The sequence below is a fragment of the Athene noctua genome, chromosome 1 (genome assembly GCF_965140245.1).
Source record: "Athene noctua chromosome 1, bAthNoc1.hap1.1, whole genome shotgun sequence".
Lineage (NCBI taxonomy): Eukaryota > Metazoa > Chordata > Aves > Strigiformes > Strigidae > Athene > Athene noctua.
Window position 1 is genome coordinate 258,293,854 of NC_134037.1, and position 19,411 is coordinate 258,313,264.

Consider the following 19,411-nt stretch of genomic DNA (forward strand, 5'->3'; position numbering starts at 1 on the left):
GTATGAAGTTACAAGCTGTTCAGATTTTTGTTCTGGCAAGAGTAACTGTCTCCAGAGGTAAACCCAGTTTTAATAATATAATACTCTAATTTAAAAATAAAGACAGCATGGTGATTGTGATGCACTAGTTTCCTTGACAAAACTCTAAAAGGAGCCACATTTAGACAATTCACATTTGATATTCCGAATACAAGCAAAATCTAGTTGTACAGTCCCCCATTGAAAGCCTCAGTTGTAAGAATGTAAAAGATTTAAGTGAACTGTATACAAAATCCCCAGATCTAGGTATGTACATTATATACTCTACAAATAACAGCTTCAGCTCTTTTTTTTTATTATTCTTCATGATTTTCAAAAGAAATTTTAGATCTCATTTAATGATGTACAGCCTTCAGGACAAGCCTCGGGTAGTTGAAAAGAGGAAAATTCCACTTCTGCCAAATCTCCCTGTGATGAAAACTAGTGTCTGACTGCAGATGGTCTCAGCAAAGTGCTCAAAGCTTCTTCAGCATCACCTTCTGCTGGAAGATTAGGGAAGATACCTAAATAATATGGGGGTATGTGTGTATATATTTATGCTTCTTGCTCACTTATAAACTATACCAGTTTATTGCCATGAATATTTTGAAGAAGTGTAAGATTGTGAAGTATATTAAGTAAGGAATCTGGCTCTTAACGAGACAACTCATTATTTCTAGTGGGTCTAAGGCTGCCTACTATGGCACCACGGGGAAGACGCTGTATAGATCACCTCATTCAGATTCATAGTGCTGCACCTCCTGTAATACAATATGCAGATATGAAATACATTTGGTATTTTATTAAGTAAACAAAGCAATTATCAGTGCACATTTTCAGCAGCAAAAAGAAAAGAAGCACCTCAGACGTTCATACCGTAACAAAAGTTCTGTGGAAGCTGCATTTTATTTGAAAATCCACCCATTTTTGCTAACATACATTTTAATATTTTAAACAAAAATAGAATCTGCAGAGACAATGCAGCAAGTATGCTTAATTCATGTACAGAATTGCTTTCATATCATCGACTATCCCTCTGAAGGCCCCACTCCACCCAGAAGTTATGATGTATTTACACAAAGCACCGATCAACAGTGCTACTTTAATTCTTCGTTAACTAAATACCCACTAGACATATGTAAGGAAGCTATTTTCCCTTTTTTTACTCTGAAAAGGTAAGTGATCATAAACATGGCACTAGCCAAATGAAAAGGCTTTTCACCCCCCCAACACACACCACCTCAATTTATTTTATTTTTTTACAGAAAAGAAGGAAAGTCTTAAGGTGAAAGCAATTCCTCACATTCATTTTGGAAAGGCCTTATAATGTCAAATGTAAAAATAATGACATGCCAAGCACAAAGCAATAAAGTTCCTTCCCAATGCACTAATGCTGAATTAAAAATGTAGTGCTTCTTCTAGTCAGTTAACTGTTCCCTTGCAAAATCCTAGGCACAGAATTGACTATAAGGATTAATGCATTTTACAGCTCTTCCCTAATTCCCATATATACTGAGAATTCATTAGATTCAGACCTTTAAAATATTTAGTGCTCTGTATGTCAGCTGAAAAGCATTCTGAATCAGATTCATTCTTTGTGGATAAAAATCAGACATACTGTATACACCCATACTCATTTTCATAAGGAGGTTTTTTTGATACAATATTAATGTTAAATTGATAATCATAAATAAATACAAACAATAATACATAAGGAATGTCTACTGCAAACTGAATATATAATTTTTAAAAAAAGTTAATTTCCATTACTGCTGTGCCTACGGTTTGTGAGGACTGAAGAAAAGGTAACTGCAGAATTAAGAGTTAGGATTTGACCCTCCCCTGCCCAAAGTCTTGTCTCGAGTTACGGTAAAGGACACGTCTCCATTCCAGACACCATTTCCAAACACCAATCTGAATTTCCAGATTAAAGGCTTCTCTTCGTACGTTACCGATTAGGGATTAGAAGCTGAAAGTATCGACGTGTTAGTCACCAGGACAAAAAATAGATCTTAAGTCTTAATTCATTGCAATTCTTGGCTTTTTATTGTATATTGATGTTTTCTTACAGAGATGTCCCAGGTTCCTTCATTGGTCTTCATCATTTCACTGCATCATTTAATGGAAGAGGAGAGTTTGAGAGACTGAAGTTCATTTTTTCCTGGAAGTGGGGGTTTACTGGTGAGCACATTTTTTTGGAAACGTTCCTTTCTCTTCCGTCTAACACAGTTACATAAACTGAATCTGGAAAGATTAAAAACCCTCGTGTTAACATCCACCAGAAGTAGGATTTCACCATAAACCTGTGTTTTCCTCAAAAATTTCTATTCTTCAAATGCCCAAGCTACCCCAAGATCAGAAGTTTTAAACAGAAATAAAAATTTTACAAAAATCAGGGCCAGAAAATAACCAAAAGCCATCAGGATGTTTTTTCCAACTACACCAGCCTTTGGAAGACCTCTTTGCATTAAGCTGGCTCGTCCAACAATAAAACCCTCTCCTTATCCATGCGATATTGTCACCAGTGGCCGTGTAACACAGATCAACATCACTATGAAGAGAACTCAAGGTCATTGTTCAGGCTGAACCAGAGGAAGTGCACAAAGAAGAGCAGAAGGCTGGGTGTAATAAACCCTAATCTTTCTTTGCACAAGGTATCCTTGAATACAGTTTCACACATTTTAGTATTTAATTCACAGCTGTCCCTGATTGGTAAAAGAACAGAACTCCTCCAGTGCACATCTGTACCAAAGTTTAACCCCTGCACCCGTGGAACGAGTAACTCCTCCTGCACAAAGCGAAGTCTTTGGCTGAGTAATCTGGTGAAGAGCACGAGCAGACTGCCAGCAGCAGTCAGGTGTTTGCTGCTAACCACGAACCCTAAACATTTTCCCGATGAAATGGTAAATAACAGGTACCAGTTCCTTCCCCCTGACTGGAGCCAAGAACCACGTGTGCTGGCTCTTGCAGTTTAGAAGGGAACTGTTAAACTTTATTTCCAATGGACTGAAGCAAAAATGACTTGATTGGGCCTATAAGCCATTTCAGTTAAGTACATTGAGTTTCCGAGTCACTTCCACAATGCTTCCAACTCAACATGACTTGTTTTTATTTTCTTCAGAAACAGTTCTAGTCATGTTAATAAAACTTGAATTAGAACTTTAATTTTGTTTTATATCACAAAAAACAGCATCTCCCCAGAATAATGGACAATACCTAAGTTGTTCTACAAGAAATCCTGGAGAGAGAGCTCTGCAAAGGGATCCTTTCCTGAGGCTCTGTGAGGACTCTGACTGGAAGGGCTGGATGCTGCAGACAGCTAGTAGGAAAGACGACAGAGAAAGGGAAAGAAAAAGAAAAAAGGTCTCAGAATGACAGAATATGAAAGCTGAACGTGTAATGAAAGGACAAGGGGAGGCTAAGAGGCAAACTTGGCAGAAATCAACTACTAGAACAAGGCGTTTGGTCATATGGAAAACAGAAAGCCTCTTCAATGGTTGGTGTAATGCAGAAACAAGCTGGACATGACCCTCCATAAAGGAAACTTCAATTGGCATTTGCCAAATAAGCAGATAACCTCGTACTTTCACAGCAGTTTTCTTCAAAAGAAGATACAAAACATTAAGCCTGGCACTCCTGTGGAACAGGTTAGCACTCTCCCCGCTTCACTGGCAAACTACACCCTGGCAGGGAGAGATGAGACTGAGGGTCTGGCCAGAGCATGGCAGCTTTCCAGGTGCCTTCTCCAGAAGAAACGGCTCTCAGCATCTTTTCCTCTCAAAATCAGATGTGTATAGAAAGAAGCTGGAGAGCTGACAATGGATAACTGTCAATGTGGGGCCTAGAAGGAGGACACGGGATAGTCCTGGGGGTAGAAAAAAATAAATAGATGGAGTTTGTCAACCACTGACGTTTTAGGTGAGACATTAAGATTGAGACCAGCAGTCTATACTAACAAAAATCAAATCCTACAGCCATGTATTTAAAGCACCACACTACAAATTCAGCCATATAAACACAATTTACTCTAATATTGGCATTCCAGCTGCTGCTGGTGGAAGGGACCAATAATCTGCTATTTGTGGAGGGGTTTTTTTAGCCCTTTTCCTTCTTTGTTGGTGCTTTCCCAGTTATAAATGGTGCTTTAATAAATTCTGTTTGCTCTCCTCCCTCAGAGCTTGCATGTTTTTGCAGTTACAGATAAAAGTCAGCTTTCCCCATTTCAGATTCCACCACTTTAACAGTTTACTCAGAGTCACTAATCACCAGTGCATATTTGCACTTCATACCCATTGCAAAAAGCATCGTATGAAGACGTGTTTTCTTTGGAAATACTGAATGCCTGCCAACCCACGCATGACAGGGAACACGCTTATGGGAACTGCTTGCAGAAGTGCCCAGCATGTAAATATTGTCATTGCAAATTTAAATTTTTCACGTTAATCTCTACCTCAGAAACCACGTGAGGAGGAGGAGGAGTTCTGTCAGGATCAGTACTCTCTATCTGGGTTGGAATCTTCATCTCCCTCCCAAAACCGCACTCCCAGTGGGGCACCCGGATCCAGTCCCCATAAACAGATTATGGAGGAGTCATGAGACAGAATGGGAAGTGCTTGAGAAGCAGCTTCAGGATGTCAGAAATTCCCCCTTTAAACTTGGTTCTTCCCTTTGGAAAGCCATAGCTCAATACACCCCACCGCTCTCCAGGATTTGAGCTAGACTAATGATCAAGTCCACCTGAGTCGTAACCTCGGCGAGGCAGGCCTGCTGCGACTGGATTGCATGAGGCATTCTGCTTCTTCAGTCAAGTGGCTTGAAGTGACAGATTAAAACTTCTGTTAAATTCAGTTGGCAAATCTCCAATTGGTATCAAGTCCAAAGTAATGTCCCAGTTTGAAAGCAGTGTGGAAGACTGGTAGGTTTAGAGCTCTGTCATTTGTGCGACATCAGCATGTAACCAGAAACAGAGGTGAAATTTCAGGAAGCCTTTTCGGGTTAAATACTGGGAAAAATCTTGACAATGCTACTTCTTAGATGCCACAGCCAAATTCAGACAAGATGGTACCTTACAGTAAAAACATATTTTAACTAGATACCTCTAATTATTAAAAAAGGCCTAAAAAACCCTGTGGAAAATATAGGTAGCCAGTTTCCTACATTGCAACTATCCAGAATACTGCTTATAAATGTATCTGAAAACCAGAACCTACTTTAGCAATTTCTAAGGAGAAGCATTTAAAACAGCAGCACTGGTCATCAGTTTCACTAATGTGTCTACAAGTGTGGATTCAGCCTCCCTACTGCCCGGTGCTCGTGTGATCTGAAATGCAGCATACTGTGCTGGATCAGACCCAAAGCTTAGGCTCCAACATCAGTCGTCACTTCTCACTTCTTCCAACAAAGACAAAAACTCCCTGGAGTCACAGTAACACAGAACAAGCCATCCACAAGCGAGAGTTGTGCTGATTCCCATCATTAGCTAGATACTGGTTTCTCATTAAATCTGTCAGGCTGTTTTAGCATATATATTAGGATTAATGTGCCAAAAGCAGCACCTGTAAAGTCTACTTTCTGGCATCTGTCCTGAACTTCATACCCTGTTCTTCCAGTTCCAGAAAAATCAAACCACAACTCAAACCCAATAACCTCCACAAAACCAGCTTCCTCATTTGCATATTTACCTATTCTTCAACATCACCAGGTGATCACTCCTACGACTTCTTCTGTACAATTCAGTGACGTTAACAACTGCAGTGTTACAATTCACTTAGATCCTGGCAGCACGCCGAGTAATTTCTTTATTCTATTTTAAATCTTAAAATTTTCACTACCCAGCTGCTTCCCTTCCTAAGGCTGTATCTTCTGGGGGTAATCAGACCAGAATATGTAACACTTGCAGGCATACCGCTGATTTGTCACTATTGTACCATTTTATATTAGCCAACACAATAATGTTTTTGGTGGTGGTGAACATTCAAGCACTGCTGCTGTGCACTGCGACACTCAGGTCTTACAAAGGGTACTTATATTCCAGTTAGCTGTACATCATTCAAATGTGGTTTGTCTGAAATTTTCTGCATTTGCTGTACTGTATCACATCTGCCATCACTCTGGCTACTCTTTAACCTTGTTTGGACCATTGATTCAGCTTGCCCTTCCCTCTCACACACGTTCTCCCCCTGCCCCCGCCAGCTACAATTTAATCAAACAACTATGACCATTCTCACTGTTCCGGGTGGCACAATGTAACATCTTGCAGTAAGGAAATCTGCTGGTTTAGAACAGCTTTCATCATGATTTCTCAAGCGTGAAATACCCTAATGCAAGATAAGGGATTTGAAAAAAAGAGGTACACACCAGTTTCTTTTAAAACTACAAGTATCTTCTGCACCTAGATTTTCAAAGAAGCAACTGTTCTAGTCTCATTATCAACTGTTTAAAATTATTTTGCCCTTAAAAAAATAAGACTACCCTTGCTTCTGATCACAACAGGTAGAAATAAAGTTACATGCATGTAAACAGAACACTTGAAAGCAAGGCGTAGAGGTGTAGAGGAAAAGTATTAAGACAAATCCTTAGGACTATCAAGTTAGGAACACCATCAAGTTATAAAGAAACTGGACCACATTGGGATGCTTATTTTACCAGTCTGTACAGAAAGCAGGAGGAGTTCCCAACACACAACTTGTCAATATAATTTTTCAGCAACTTTGCAACTGTCATTATGCTTTTAAGTACCTTCAAGTTTCTTTACTGCAGACAGCAGCCAAGATCTTTCAGCAGACTAGAGGTAAGTGATATAATCTGGTGCTTTACACGTAAACATGAAAAACAATTTAGTTTTTGGCAGTGATGTTACCATGGGCAAAATCTGTATTGGAATAATGGTGTTCAGAGTGATCCAGGTGGGATGTAGGTAATTTGAATAGTGTGCCTTCCAGATAACCATTATGTGTTAAGATTTGTTTACTTACCCCAAGAACACATTTTATTTCTTTATCTTCCTATTTCTATTTCTGGCACAACGGGAGTATTGACTAAATCTAAACAGACAAGTATGTTCTCCGACCCACCCCAAGACTGAGCATAGAGTAAATTTAGTGTAATAATATTGTAATTCCCCTCCGTGGCCAGACATTAGCAAACGCCACCTCTGTTGTACGTGGGGAAGCAGCTCTCACATGCAGCCTTTGTTTCATTTAAATTGCTTTATTTAGTCAGACTTCTGAAAACACCTGCAAGCAACACAGACTGTGTGTCTCAGGGAAAACCCTTCCCGGCCACACAGCAAATGCTGATTCAGAGGCTGCGTTTTCCATCAAATTAATTCTCACAGGAGCCAAACATGTTGTCAGAGAAGCACCATAAATACAGCCCTACACACCTCACTTGTGACCAATTGCTCTTTCTCCTGTTATGACAGCCAGCGGGGATTCAACCTAGACCAAGCCCCGCAATGTCAAATGAAGCTGAAAGGCTCACCTGGCTATTCAGACCTACCTACCCGTTTATAACTGAATTGGGCAGGTAGGCAAATTATTTTTTTTTTAAAGGGACATTTTGGGAATTGCAGAAAAAAAAGGTCTTATCCTTGAGGATCCTTTAACTTAAAGAAGCATCAAACCCACATTTTTTCCTATTGAAACAGTACAAAACTCACCTGAAAAATACCAAATCACTTGTCTTAAGTGACAGTGAATATGCAAAGCAGCTCTCAGAAGTCCAAAAGTCAGTCAATTGAAAATTGCATTTCTAAAGAAAGCTAAAAGCATCCCTTTCAAAGAAAGCCTTTAAAATAAAATTCAAAAAATCTCTCCACAAAGCTCTATTTTAAGGAAGATAATGAACACACTGCCCACTGTGAGCACACAGCACAGCCTCTCCTGCTAAAGGATCAGATTCAGGCCCTGAAAAAAGTTTGGGGCTTTCTCCTTCTAACCTACTGCTAAGTTCTTTTTCCCTCCACACTCCAGTCCCATAACATACCTATACTCCCCACGCATACACCAACATACACCTGAGTGAAGTTATACATGCATGTTTTTAAATAGTCACCTAAAACCAGAGCTTTTCATAGCAAGATCAAAATACAGCCCTGAGATATTACATTTTTCTAAATGAGTTAAGATGTACAGCGTGAACTTTGACAAAGAAACATTTGACTGGTAAGTAAAACCACATTGTTAATACTGGAGTTCCAATCTGCCACCTAAACTTGGCTCAGCCTCTAACTACAGTTCACAAACACAACAAAGTCTTAATAACTTCAGTATTTTCTGAAAATAATATGAAGGTGTTCAAGGTTGTCCTTCCCCCATCCCCTCCATTTATTTTAAAAATGTTTCTCTGCAAAACCTATCTTCAGGTGGCTATTGGGTTAAAAGAGTGGGTTCAGATAAACTTCCCAGCGTTTGCAAAACAAACAATAAAAGGTACTATTCAACTCCAGTATTGATAAAGTCGGTTGTTCTTAGTGTTCAGAGTAACCTTTCAGCACACTCTCTTGTTCCAGTATGTTAGGGAATGAATCTATACACAACATATCACAAGAAGCAGAAAAGCAGGCAATTTAAGGAACACTCCATTTAACATAACGCTGTACTGAACAAGGAAAGGCCTGACAGATTGGTATCGCTACTGAGCACCTCACTGTGCTGGAAATACTGCCTTCTGCTGAAACATGCAGGGATACAGAGACCTTTAGAGAACACAATGGTGAAAACTGCCACGAACATGCCATGTGCCTCCCCACAGAGTGGTTAGTACTAACAACCAGGTGTTGGGATGAAGTTTTACCAGGTTTGATACCATGTTCTTTTCAATCCCATCTATAACATACACAGACTGAAAAGCCTACATGCACCCTGTCTGTCTCCTGCTAAACGCTCTCATAAAAGCATGCAGCTTATCCTTAAAAAAAGAAGTTTACAGCTACTGCCAGGCTTGGTTACTTTATAATCTAATACTTCTAGTGGAACAGGTCAAAGAACAGTGCCACATATACTGCTGGAACAGCACAATCTCAAAGCCACACTTGGAGGTAAAGCAACAGAGAACACAAAAACTTTGTGGAAAAAGCCTGTCTTCAGCAAACAGCACAGACATTAACTATTCTTGTCCTTTGACTGGGGTGTTGAGGATAATCTCAGACACATTCCCAGAACAATGATGCCTTAAAACACTGTTCTCTCTGCTTCAGTAAAACAAACTTGATGCTGCCAACCTCGATATAAGAAGCAACCCTTACATGAACTACAGGCTTGTGCAATACACTTGTCCCACACAAGAATATATTAAAATACTTTTAAAGAAAGTGACCCAGCTATAATCTGTTCCTAGCACCAATGATTTTGAATATACACACCTGTGCTCCCGGTACAGGGCCAAAAGGGTTTGGTGGTCTCATGACTGGCTGACTGTATATTAAAGTTGGCTGTGTCATTACTGGTATGCCTCCCATCTGCGATGGCTAAGAAAATCCAGACAACATCAAATCACACATAGGATCAATACATAGCAAATATTTAAGGGGAGAAATTTAAATGGTAAATGGGTGAAAAGTCTTGGTTATATTTGATACATGCAATCGTGTAAGATCTTTCTACAATATTCTGAAAAAAGGTAATACTTAAGTGTAATAGGTCAAAGAACAGTGCCACATATACTTAGGAAAAAGTTGTAATAGCACAATCTCACTAGAAAGGAACATTAGAGCTGTTTCAAGGAATACTCTCAATAACAACTGAGCCCATTTAATCTCTTGCTGCAAAGATCCAATACAATAAAATACTTGTTTAAGCGCAAGCATTTGTGCTGGTCCCCTTGCTCCCAAAACCGAGGTGTGACAGCACTTCCCTGTCTGCCTTCGAAAGTACAAGAACATTTTTACAGCTATAAATGCAGAGCTGACAAGAGTTCAAGAAAAACTGAAAACTATAAGCATGATTAATGTTGTCATTATGCAATCAAAGTCTAAAGTGTGACTGGCTAAGCCAAATTAAGAATTTAACATATATGAATGGTCTTAGAAATGATTTTGTTGAAGTAGACACCCATCTCTAGTGCTGCTTTTGGCCCTCCCCTCAGGCTCAGGCTGATACCCAGCAGCAGTTCTACTGAAGCTATCTCCATGCCAAGCAGCTTCTTCTTGACTAATCCTGGTGGTACTCCCATCACACCAACTACCTGCCTGGGCAGTGACATGAACCCATTCAAAAAGCTTTCCCTGATGAAAACACCCCACAAAAAAACCCCCCCAAAAAACCCAAACTGCTGGCACAAGGAAGACACAGGAACCAGCAGTCAGGGAATTGTAAAGGTATTAATGAAACTGCCTGTCCCAGTATGTCCTCACCAAGGCAATGCCTGCTACTAGACTGCTGCTTAGAAACAGTCATGCTCAAAACTATGGTACCTACTACAGCTTTTAGGAAAAATTAAATGCAAGAGCTGTGAAATTGGCCAACATCCCAGAGATTCCTAGCAGTAAACACCCTGAGTAAAGTTTGACTGAGTCAGGAAGGTTTTCAGGATGTGTTACAAAGCTTACTCGGTCATTCTGTAATGGCCCACCTTGCCCAGCTGCTCAGGCGTTGCACGCTTTTGCACAAGGAACAGCAGCTCACGATAACAGAGCTAAGGCTCCTGTTAATTACAGTTTCCATTTTACATTGGCATTTAAACCCCGCAACGAAAGCTGCTTTATGAAACAAGCAAGATTACTTTCTATACACTATATATAGTTAACCATATGTATATAGTGCATAGGAAGTTATACATACAGTATAGTGTACATGTTACCTTCCCCAGCTGCTGAATCAAAATAACTAAGAAAATACTTCCAGTACAGTCAGTGCAAAGTTGCACAGATCAAGTTTGAATCAACACTAAAGATGGTTTAACCACAACTTTGCACAGAACATACTACAGTTGTTCATGGATGCAAAATAGGGAACATGATACCGTCCCAAGAGACCCTCAGGAACATAGCTGACCACTTTGCAGTTCACTTACTGAGCATATACAAATAACAAATCATTAATTTGATTATATGATTAAATATTTATCTTATTTTCATTATACTAATCTGTGAGTCCTTTAATAGAATAATTGTTCTAAGTTCTCCCCTTTTATTCACCCAGCAAAGCTGTCCTACATAAACACCATATCAATACAGAAGAGTAAAAGGCACATAATTTCAGAAATATTTTAGAATTTGAAACAAGATCAAAAATTTGAACAAGTTTTCAGAGCAACAAGCAGCAAGGTCAGGTTTATGTCAAAAGCCTTACAGTACTGCTGTGTCACCAAGAGATTCAATTCTCAGTTGACTCCAGGGCACATGGCAGTGTCACAGACTTGCAGTTTTGTAGCACTGATAATTAGATACACTCGATGAGGTTGGGAGCAAGTATTTAAGGAAGGTTTCACTTCACCGATGAAACATTCCTGTTGTGAATGTAGCTATCTATACTCATATGATACACTTATCTATACTCCATGATATACTCATAGCCCACCAAGAATGTCTTAATTATAAAAAGTTTATGAAAAACAAAATGAAGGAAGAAAAGGCAGTTGTAATTTTGAACAATAACCACTGAAGTAATTCAGAAAACCAGGACTTAAATTGGTGAAGAATAAACCGATATGAGCTGAAATGCAGTCTTCAGTAAAATGGTTCAGAAAAACAACTGCTACCAAGCTACAAGCAATGAAATGATATACAGCATCTGACTTGAGTGACAGGAGTTCCACTCACCATGCCATAGCCCATCATTCCCGTTGGCGTTGTGGCAGGATATGCCATTACAGGTGGTGCCTGGTGTGAAAAACAGTGGTGAACTGAGAGGAGAAGAGATCAGCTGCACACTGGTAAGACATTGCTTTCTAAGGGTCAACTGCAGCACTTAGCTTACTATGAATATAGCAAAGAATAAATAGGATTTGCAATCTTGTGTTAAGACTGTATCCAAATTATTTCAGATAGAATAGAATACCTAAGCTAAAGTTTCTAGGCAATCTCATTATGTATTTGCTTTTAATCTGTTACAATTCTGGCTGACTAAACTGCAAGCTACCATTCTCTCAGCATTCTGTTTGAAGAATACAGTATGAGACACAGAAGTTTGAGAGAAAAATATTCAGGAAGCAGAAGCATTTTTTTTTTAATCCTATGAAGTATATACTTATATTTCAGTATCAGAAGTAATGGTGCACGAGGAGTCTTAAGAGAGAATTTTAAAGACTGAAAGACCAAATGACCGTTGCTTCTGCTGACACTACAGGAGTTCTCTTCTGTCTAGCCAGGACATACACACTATGGGGATTTTCCTACCATGCTGCAATCTAAGTTCACCTCTAACATGAATATCCAACATGCGTTCCCTCTCACTCACCCACTTAGTACAGTGAATTTGAACAGGTTAAAATCCCTCTTAGCACCTTGCAATACATTTATATTACCCTTAACCTAATTTGACTTTTATGAAGTTACAGTAAGATTGCTGTCAACAGACAAAACCTGGGATGAAGCTATGTGTTGTAAACAACTTGGCAACATATACATAGAAAAACAGCTGATAACTCTTAGAAAAACGCATTAAAGACAGTTCTCCAGATCCTAACCATATTCTTTGTTCAACAGTTTCATTATCCACTTTCTAAATTATTAACTCTTACAAAGACAAAAAAAATGTTTTTTCCCCCTCTGATTATAAATGGATGCTTAGAAATATTCAGATATCTTGCTGTCTATCCATTCCACCTCCTTCTACCCTCTCCTTTAAGAAAAAACAGTCTCATTTTCATGCTATTGCTGTGGGGATTACCGTTCATGACAACTTAAATACTGTATGCATTTCTTAGTATACAGATTATTGAAAATAGGGAAGTGACAAAAAATTAATAATACTGAATTAGAGTAGATAAATTGTAACATCAGCAAAGATGCTTCTGAATTCAGTTTTAAGGTATCAGCTGCCTTTTCATAGATAGTAGCCAGTTTTAGTGGCATTTTAATTGCCATCAGATTTCCCTGATTGAGAATTAACTAGACCATGTACTATCCATATACTTCACACAGCTGACTAAACTATCCCGAAAATTACTTTTTTTTTTTTGCTGTGCTTATGTATCCACACACACAAACATGCTGACTAAATTGATTTTTGAGTGCTCAAGTATGGACCTACCATCCTTTAGTTAGAGTTACCCTGCAATAAAAACAGAATACAGGGAAAGACCAATATCACCATTGGCATAAAGAAAAAAAATACTTTGAAATGAAAGACTGCATTCCTCAGACAGCAAGCACAGGTTACTGCTTGCCCTTTGTAAACTGTCAGCATGGATTTTTATTTTTTCATATGAGCATTAATGACATATTGGTCTCTCCCCAACTAAAAAAAAAAATATTGAAATCATGGTCTACCGTAAACGTGGATAAAGTGCCAAGTATAACAGAAGCCCGTGAGGTTTCATGCAGTTATTCAAACACAAACATTTTTATCTTCATTCAAAGTTCACCAAGTGCATTAAAGGCAGCACAGACACACACCCCAGCTCTCCGGCAGCAAATGGTACAGTTTAAAGCAAGGAAAAATAATCTTGGTATTTCCCATGCCATCATTCGAGTCAAGAGCCTGCAGACCACCTATGAAGTTTGTGTATGCTAGGAAAAGCTCAATTTTTGGCACACCAGAGATTTTAAAATGAGAAATGTGTAAATAGCAAGAAGGTTATGAGATTCTGCAACAGCAGTGGTTAATATCAGCATGCCAGTCGATTGCAAAAAGGCTGTGGGTTGTTTCACTTACGTATTGTGGAAAATGCATGCCATTCTGTATTTCCCAGGGAGAACAATTACATAATGCAATAACACTGGATTAGAAGCAAATACTTACACAATGGAATATACACAGATAGCTTTTTAGTTCACAAATACATTAAATGTTTACCCCAACACATTCTTGTGATTCAAGTCATTTACTGAGACAGCATACACCTGTGACACTGTCATTGTTATTAGGATTGTAATTGTGTTGCACAGTCCATTTATTTGGTATATGCCTTTTTCCCAAAGACAAGAAAGCCTTATTTTCAAAAGCATATTTATTTAGCAAGCAGCAGCAACTCCACAATAAATAGACCAGCAGAGGAAGATAAACTTTTTTCCCCTCAATTATTTTTGTTTCAAGATTTTTATGTTAATAGAACAGTTTCACAGGAAGTGTCTCAACAGTATCTCTAAATAAAAGCTGTTAAGCGTAATGACTTATCGCAAGAAGATGTATATACATATATACAAGACATGAGTTATTAAACAGATTCAAGCACACAAGTAAACTCAAACCACCAGTCATTAAAGCAGGTGAGTAGTTACGGTTTCTTCAATATCTACACACCCTCCGGTAAGGTCCACAGACACTTCTCCCTACATAAACGTAGCAAGTTGATAAGGGAGACCCAGCAGGGAAGAAGGTGGTGGATCCAGAGGAACAAGCTCTCTCTTTCCAAATCCACAACGCTGCATTATTACACTGCAGATTCAACCTCCCCCAGTGAGTTCTAGTCAGATGCAATAAATCCTCAAGGGTGGCCTGTTACCTGTTCTGTCCATGCACACTTCTCCAGGTCACTGGTGAAAGGTTGAGTAGAATTCACACGCAAAAATGTTCTGTTAGCATTGTGAAAACTACTCAAACTCTCAACCTCAGGGGGTTTTTTTTGGCATGTAATTAAGAACCCCCACTCTACATTCTACCCCAAAATTCCTGCCAATACTACCTGCTACAGTAGACACTATGAAGTTGATCCCTAAAATTGATATGCATTAAAAACAAATTGCACACATCAGGGCAGGAAAGCAGTGGTTACCTACATTAAGAAAGCTATAGCCCACATCACTGCAGACACCTCTAAGTATCAAGAGGATTAATCTCTTGGCCCGTTCTCACACCAGAGCAGGCTGAGCTGTAGTGTTAGACATACTTGATGTATCAGCACACCTGAAGAACTGACTTTTTACACTTCCACTTTTCTATACTGCAAAGTGCTCCCCCCACACCACTGGGATCCAGTTTTGTATCAGTTGAGTGAAACACCAAGGCTGCTATCTTGCCATGAGAGAGGCTGGTCAAACACTACTGAAGTTTATGCTAAAGCTCCACATGTCACACCCCGAACTTTTTACTAGAACCATGCAGCTAAGAAGAACAAATCCAATCTCAAAGTGACCACTCCTTCAATTTTCTAGTACCTTTTACTTCAATTACAGATCACTCAAATTCCTCTGTTCTACATCTCCCTGCATATCTAACTTGCAGGGAACCAACTATTTAAAATGAGTATTTGCTTACCAATGTTGGAGCATTCCATGCAGTTGTAGGTGCAATCTTGGGTTGCCAGTTGGAACCACCTGTTAGTTTCTTTTCACCTGGCTGAGTCCAGTTTACATCACTTTAAATAAATTTTTTTTAAGAATTGTTAGAAAACATTGGATTTTGTTACAAAACACTCTCAACACTGTTTTCTCTTGGCAATGTGGCTTCTTTTGTCAGGAAAGAAACTCTTTTAGGAAAGGAGTTAATAAAAAGTCTTGTGACAGCTTAGCTAGGAAAATTAAGGTAAAATGTTCAACATGAGCCACCTCAGTTTTATCTAATCTGAGTCAAGTTCCCCAGCACAGGTAAATCAATCTAGCTGACTTTCCTTGGGTCAAGATAGTTTAGGTTAGGAGCAACTGCATTCTAGATTTCTGAATGATTTCAGAGTTGACACAGATGGTCCCAATAAGCCTGAAATTTGCTAATCACATGCTCAACTTTGCTGCTAGAGCCTATTCTAGAATATGCCATGCTTCAAAATTCACTTGTCTAAAGGTCAACCACAAGTCAGATGATGTAGTTACACAATCTTTAATACAGCTCTGCACACACTCAGGTCACACAAAGTATTTAAGGTGTGCTAAGATTACCTGCACCTACAAAGAAACATTTTGATGAACTCACTTCTTAAGTATATACAAAGCCTGAAAGGAAGCCATAACAGGAGGACATCTTGCCTGCTCTCACCACTGTCAGTACCATTCAGCCTACAGTCACCTTCCAACAGCTCTCACAGTTCATTATACCTCGTATGAGAAACAAAGTACAGTCCCAAATGCGCTCTGAAGGTTAATACTGTGTTGTTACACACAGGTTTGAACCTATACTCTCATGTAATTCTACTCTCAAGAAAATTAAAATGTTCAAGTCTTGATTAAGCATACTCACTTTTTAGTGGTTCCATTTCCAATGCCCAAATCTGTCACAAAGTAGAAAGACATACTATTGAAATCCTATTCGTTTATAAGAATTAAGGAAGTATTTATACGGTAGTGGTTCAATACTTACTGCCTACAAGATTGGCTAAAGATGAATCCAGGTCATCTGACACTAATTTGTTAGGTGGTACTTTGGCAACTGGAAGACTCTGGTTTTGAGAGGCCACTGTTGGTTTTAGGAGACCACCTAGTTCATCAAAGCCTTGGAATGATAAACATAAGAGAAGTGATTTGAATCACCGGCTTCTCAGGAATGTTGACATTCAATTAAATACATAGCAATTTCAACACAACAGCTAAAATACAAAATTTAACCTAGTGACACTACACTATACAAGAAGGATTAAACTTATTATGCCTTTTGATAAAGGAAGAAATACTACAGAAAGGACATTTCACTAGTTTAACCTACATGACCTCAATTTGACATGGAATGGATTCATGATGACTACAAAGCAATCAGAGTGTAAAACAAAATAAAGAATAAGTATCTAAAGTATGTCAATCTTATAAAAACAAATGTGTATTTGCTTTTAGTGAATAACTGGTTTATCCAAAAATAATCCAATATCAAGAGTTCAATCTCAAAAGACCAGAAAATATTTGCCTCCTAGATGTTCTAAAGAGAAGAAAGAGTACTACGACTACAACACAAACTAACTGTGTATGTTTTGATAATTTATCATTTTCTGAAATAATCTTAACATAAAAAGAGTAACAGGTAGGCAAAGAAGTGCTAAAAATGTGTCACACAGATACATGAAATTAAGATGCAACTTTAAATCTGTCAACCACACTCTACAAACAGAGACTTAATTTCAGTTGACAGCATGTAAAAGTGAAGGCTGCTCACTGTATGAAGTTTTAATGCACAAAAAAGTGAAGGAAATAAATAAACATTACAGCAGGGTACACACAGGAACAGTGTGTAAGGACAAATTATTCGATTAATAAAGAAAAACTGGACAAAGAATGCTGCTATTGACTTTTTAAAGTCAGCTTTCTTTTCTTCAGCTGGAATGCTTGTCACAGCAGTATGAGTAAATACAGAATAAGAGATTTATACCTCAAGAATAAAAAAAGTGAAAGGACATACATCTTCTATTTTAGTGTCTTACCACCAGAATCTAGGACAACATTAGAAGATTTGTTCCCAAAGACAGACTCAAAGTCAACATTAAGGCCTGCTGATGGCTGTGGTTGAGCAACAGGAGACGGAGTGAACCCTGTGGGGAAAAAGCAAGAAGTTGAATGTTTTTATACAGCATTTCCCATGAATCCATCTTCTTTAAGCAAGACGAACCAAATAATATGTAGATTAAGGACCACAGAAAGACTAGGAATCCCTCAAAGGTCCAGATTACACCCTGACACTGAGAAACATTTAAGAGAAAGAGCTGGAAGCAGTTTATTTGGAGTTTGTTTGAAGTTACTCCTCCAAAGAAGGCTTTTATCTCACAAACCAGACAGAGGGGCCATAAGACATTCCTCCTTCCTGCAGCTGCTAAATCTCTGGACTAACTATTCACATCTTCCTTATTCTTTTACCAAATACTTACAATAAAATTCTTGAGGAAATAATCACCATGCTTCTCCAGGGAAAGAAACTGGCTGGGTACAGAATCTGTTTCAAGATTACTTGCCTGAAGATTACTCCCTCCATGTTTCGTATTAGTTGTCTTACTTCTCATATACAGCTGGAGTAAGAGCCAAAGCATCCCACACTCTTAATACTAACGATTTTTACAGCACTTAGTTATTTTTGGACACACCTTTTGCAGGCAACCATGTTTTGCAGGTAATTTTCTAGTAATTATGGCAACGTCAGGGGAGTTAAAGCCAAGTTTCAACTCCTATTTCTGTCTGAACTTACTCCATTTGTCTCCTATGTATTTGTAAAGCAGTGTTCTCCAAACACGCAATTTTTTTCAATACTGTGAAAATTTATTGCAGTACAAAGCATTGTGTATGATGTTCAGCAGTACTGATAGTTCAGTAATATGAAAGTCAATACTGATTTGTTTCTAGAATTGTACTTTTTGATGTTATGTATGATTATGCACACAAGCGTGCATGTGCATCATCTTGATATTCGGGCAATTACAGAAATAATTTTTACTTTGTATGAAAAGGACCAAAGAAAATGCAATGCCAACTTGACAACTAGCTCTTCCCACTTCTAAAAGAAAATTTTGATGATATGGAGAAATAAAAGGATCACAAATACATCAGCAGTAAAACATTGTAGTGAGCACAAATAACTGACCAAGAATACTTCTTCAATTTCATTCAGCTTGCTGCGACAGCATCTCATTTCAATCTTAACATGCTCCTAAAATGTCACATTTCACCTAAAAAATGAATAACTATAGGAGACTATCCTTGAACATAAACTTCACAGAAATACGGATTACTTGTTCCTTCCCATTTGTCTTAAAGGAACATACAACTCATAACTCAAAAGCATCGATCTTTAAGAACTTGAGCAATGTGCTTTTCATTAAACCAAGGAAAACAGCATACTGCAAAACATGTGAAGCAGTAATGTGGAAAAAAGATAGGGAGTAAATAACAAAACAAAATGAGTATCTTTATGACAAGTATACTGTCAGGTATAACAAGCCATTTCAGAGACTCTGCATTGCAGATAGGAATTCTTTTGATGGGATGTCATGCAACTCTTAAAACCATGCCTGCACCAATAGAAAACCTGACTTACAACAGCTCATATTTTTCTTTAGAAAATGGCCTTAACTGAAACAAGCAGAGTTTCCTGCTCTTGCATTTTAGGAAGTTCCAAGTTGTATGAAGCTAACAAGATGAGACAAACCAGAAAACAAAACAATACACAGGACTACTCTGAGTCAGCCTCTGAAAAAGATTAAATCCTACACCCAGTATCAACCACCAGCCCAGGGCATTTTGTCTAACATGGATGTTTTGAAAGGTGCAAAGGTCAGTATTTTAAATGGAGTTCCTTGAGGGAATAAACCAACAAGACTTGATGGAAACTAATCAACCTGCTTTTTGGATATGGAACAAAGGGAACAGAGTCGTGAGTAGTAATCT

The 19,411-nt window shown here is 38.5% G+C and overlaps 1 protein-coding gene across 9 annotated transcripts in view; it reads right to left on the reverse strand.

Annotated features, from left to right (window-relative positions):
• Nucleotides 1-891: 891 nt before the first annotated feature.
• Nucleotides 892-19,411, reverse strand: part of PICALM (phosphatidylinositol binding clathrin assembly protein) — a 70,754-nt gene continuing 52,234 nt past the window's right edge. For 5 of the 9 annotated variants that reach the window (XM_074918227.1, XM_074918211.1, XM_074918203.1 and 2 more), the window contains 9 exons: nt 17,461-17,568; nt 16,413-16,544; nt 16,293-16,323; nt 15,378-15,477; nt 13,836-13,859; nt 11,780-11,839; nt 9,383-9,487; nt 3,235-3,337; nt 892-2,262 (listed from right to left, as the gene is read on the reverse strand). In XM_074918227.1, coding sequence (XP_074774328.1) covers nt 3,245-3,337; nt 9,383-9,487; nt 11,780-11,839; nt 13,836-13,859; nt 15,378-15,477; nt 16,293-16,323; nt 16,413-16,544; nt 17,461-17,568 — 653 coding nt within the window. In that variant the 3' untranslated portion in view covers nt 892-2,262; nt 3,235-3,244. The remainder of the gene's footprint in view (nt 2,263-3,234; nt 3,338-9,382; nt 9,488-11,779; nt 11,840-13,835; nt 13,860-15,377; nt 15,478-16,292; nt 16,324-16,412; nt 16,545-17,460; nt 17,569-19,411) is intronic. The other 4 variants (XM_074918236.1, XM_074918219.1, XM_074918175.1 and 1 more) reach the window with 2 other exon arrangements.